The sequence below is a fragment of the Malaya genurostris genome, chromosome 2, assembly GCF_030247185.1.
Source record: "Malaya genurostris strain Urasoe2022 chromosome 2, Malgen_1.1, whole genome shotgun sequence".
Taxonomy (NCBI): domain Eukaryota; kingdom Metazoa; phylum Arthropoda; class Insecta; order Diptera; family Culicidae; genus Malaya; species Malaya genurostris.
Window position 1 is genome coordinate 79,929,124 of NC_080571.1, and position 1,917 is coordinate 79,931,040.

General features: G+C 38.7%; 1 protein-coding gene across 1 annotated transcript; it reads left to right on the forward strand.

Annotated features, from left to right (window-relative positions):
- Positions 1-216: 216 nt before the first annotated feature.
- Positions 217-1,620, forward strand: LOC131432317 (NAD-dependent protein deacetylase Sirt6). The gene is made up of 3 exons (XM_058598524.1): positions 217-434; positions 494-1,162; positions 1,224-1,620. Exons 1-3 carry the CDS (start codon positions 369-371, stop codon positions 1,575-1,577), a joined length of 1,089 nt encoding a protein of 362 aa, XP_058454507.1. The 5' UTR covers positions 217-368; the 3' UTR covers positions 1,578-1,620.
- The last annotated feature ends 297 nt before the right edge of the window (positions 1,621-1,917 follow it).

Genomic DNA, 1,917 nt, shown 5'->3' on the forward strand with positions numbered 1-1,917 from the left:
AAATCATGGTTAGGTCGCGGGTTTGCCCGTTTAAATGCAAATCCAAAGTGTGAACTGAGTGAATCGATTCAAAAAAAGATTTTGTTGAAATTTTGCGCTAACCTATAATTGAAAATCTTAGAATTGGCACCCCTGATTGCTTAAAAGGTGCCGGTTGAGTTTTCCTAATACTGGGTGGTGATTATGTGCAGATGCCCTTTTGCAATGACAGCTTTCATGCGTATTCCTGTGTATTTACGAAAACAACACGTCGCTTTCTGCGCGTTGCGTTGTTTGGCTCGATATTGTTTATATCCAGCTGAAGCGCATCGGGGATTTATGCAGAGGAATAGTAGTTAAATTTGCATATTAAATCCTCACTGCTAGAGATGTCATGTAACTATGCTGATGGTTTATCTGATTATCAGAATAAAGGCATCTTAGGAGTACCAGAGGCATGTATAATGGTTTTGTCTTTTTATTTAGGTACTGATTTCGAAAATGCCAATTACAGATTTTTGATGACGATGAAACAGTAGATCAAAAATGCGCACAACTAGCCAAATTGATTCAAGGGGCTACCCATGTCGTGGTACATACGGGTGCTGGAATAAGTACAAGTGCTGGCATACCCGATTTTCGAGGTCCGAATGGTGTTTGGACATTGGAACGGAAAGGTGAAAAACCGAAAATGAATGTTGGTTTTGATGAAGCTATTCCAACCAAGACTCACATGGCTTTGAAAAAGTTAGTAGAGGCTGGATTTATAAAATATGTCATAAGTCAAAACATAGATGGATTGCATTTGCGCTCCGGATTGGAGCGTAAATATCTTGCAGAATTGCATGGTAATATGTTCATTGAGCAGTGTCTCAAGTGCCGTCGTCAGTATGTCCGCAGCAAACCAACCCCAACAGTGGGGAAAAAACTTACAGGTGAAGTTTGTAAGGGAACCAAAAATTCTCGTGCCTGCCGGGGTGGCAATTTAATCGATAATATACTAGACTGGGAGCATGACCTACCAGAGAACGATTTAGATATGGCATTCATGCATTCCGCGCTGGCAGATGTGAATATATGTCTGGGCACAACACTGCAGATTGTCCCTAGTGGCAACCTACCGCTTAGGAATAAGCGTTATGGTGGAAGTCTTGTTATTTGTAATTTGCAGCCAACAAAGCACGTAAGTTTTACGCTTCGGTGTGTAATTAAGATGTGATGTTGAATAGCTCATTATTTCTCAGGACAAAAAAGCCGATCTCATAATCTCGACATATGTGGATACAGTGATCGAGAAAGTAGCAAAGCGTCTAGGAGTGGAAATTCCATCCTACACGGAGGAAATTGATCCAACGAAAGCTAATCCGTGCTCACTTGAGTGGACGATTCCTTCGAAGGATGTTAGAGCATTGGACAAGCAGTATTCGCAAAATATACGTGAAAAGTCAAACATTCGCAAACACGGTCTGAATAATAGTTTCAAAGAAGAAATGGATGATTTCAAACTGAAATCAAAGAAATTGAAAAAAGAAAAAGTTGACTCGTTACCCAACAACTCAGAAAAGAAGAATGAAGCTGATTTGTCACACAATAATTAGAAGAGAACAGTGAATAAAAATTTTGTGTCACATATAAGTAAAACCAGTTTTTCGTTTATTTCTCTAACGATGGAATTGCAGAATAACACAAATTGACTGTCTTCCAATAAATGCAACTTGAAATTAAATTTGCATGTCTCGCTTATAAGTCTAATCCTTGAAATAGACACATAAAAGTGTCCTTTTGACGGTCTTAGCCGTCTGTCAACAGAAAAAAATCTCTGTGTTTCGATCGATGAGAGTTATTCATTCTGTATTTCGATCAAGTTTTCCTTACAACAAGTGTTGGAATAATATCAAATAATTAAATATTACCGCTGAAAAATGTCATGTCCGAACT

Excerpts from the sequence above, each read along its gene's own strand:
- LOC131432317 (XM_058598524.1), top strand. The coding sequence starts at position 369 with ATGTCATGTAACTATGCTGATGGTTTATCTGATTATCAGAATAAAGGC. Across the intron at positions 435-493 it reads GCATCTTAGGAGTACCAGAG|ATTTTTGATGACGATGAAAC; the intron begins GCATGTATAATG and ends TGCCAATTACAG. Across the intron at positions 1,163-1,223 it reads ATTTGCAGCCAACAAAGCAC|GACAAAAAAGCCGATCTCAT; the intron begins GTAAGTTTTACG and ends ATTATTTCTCAG.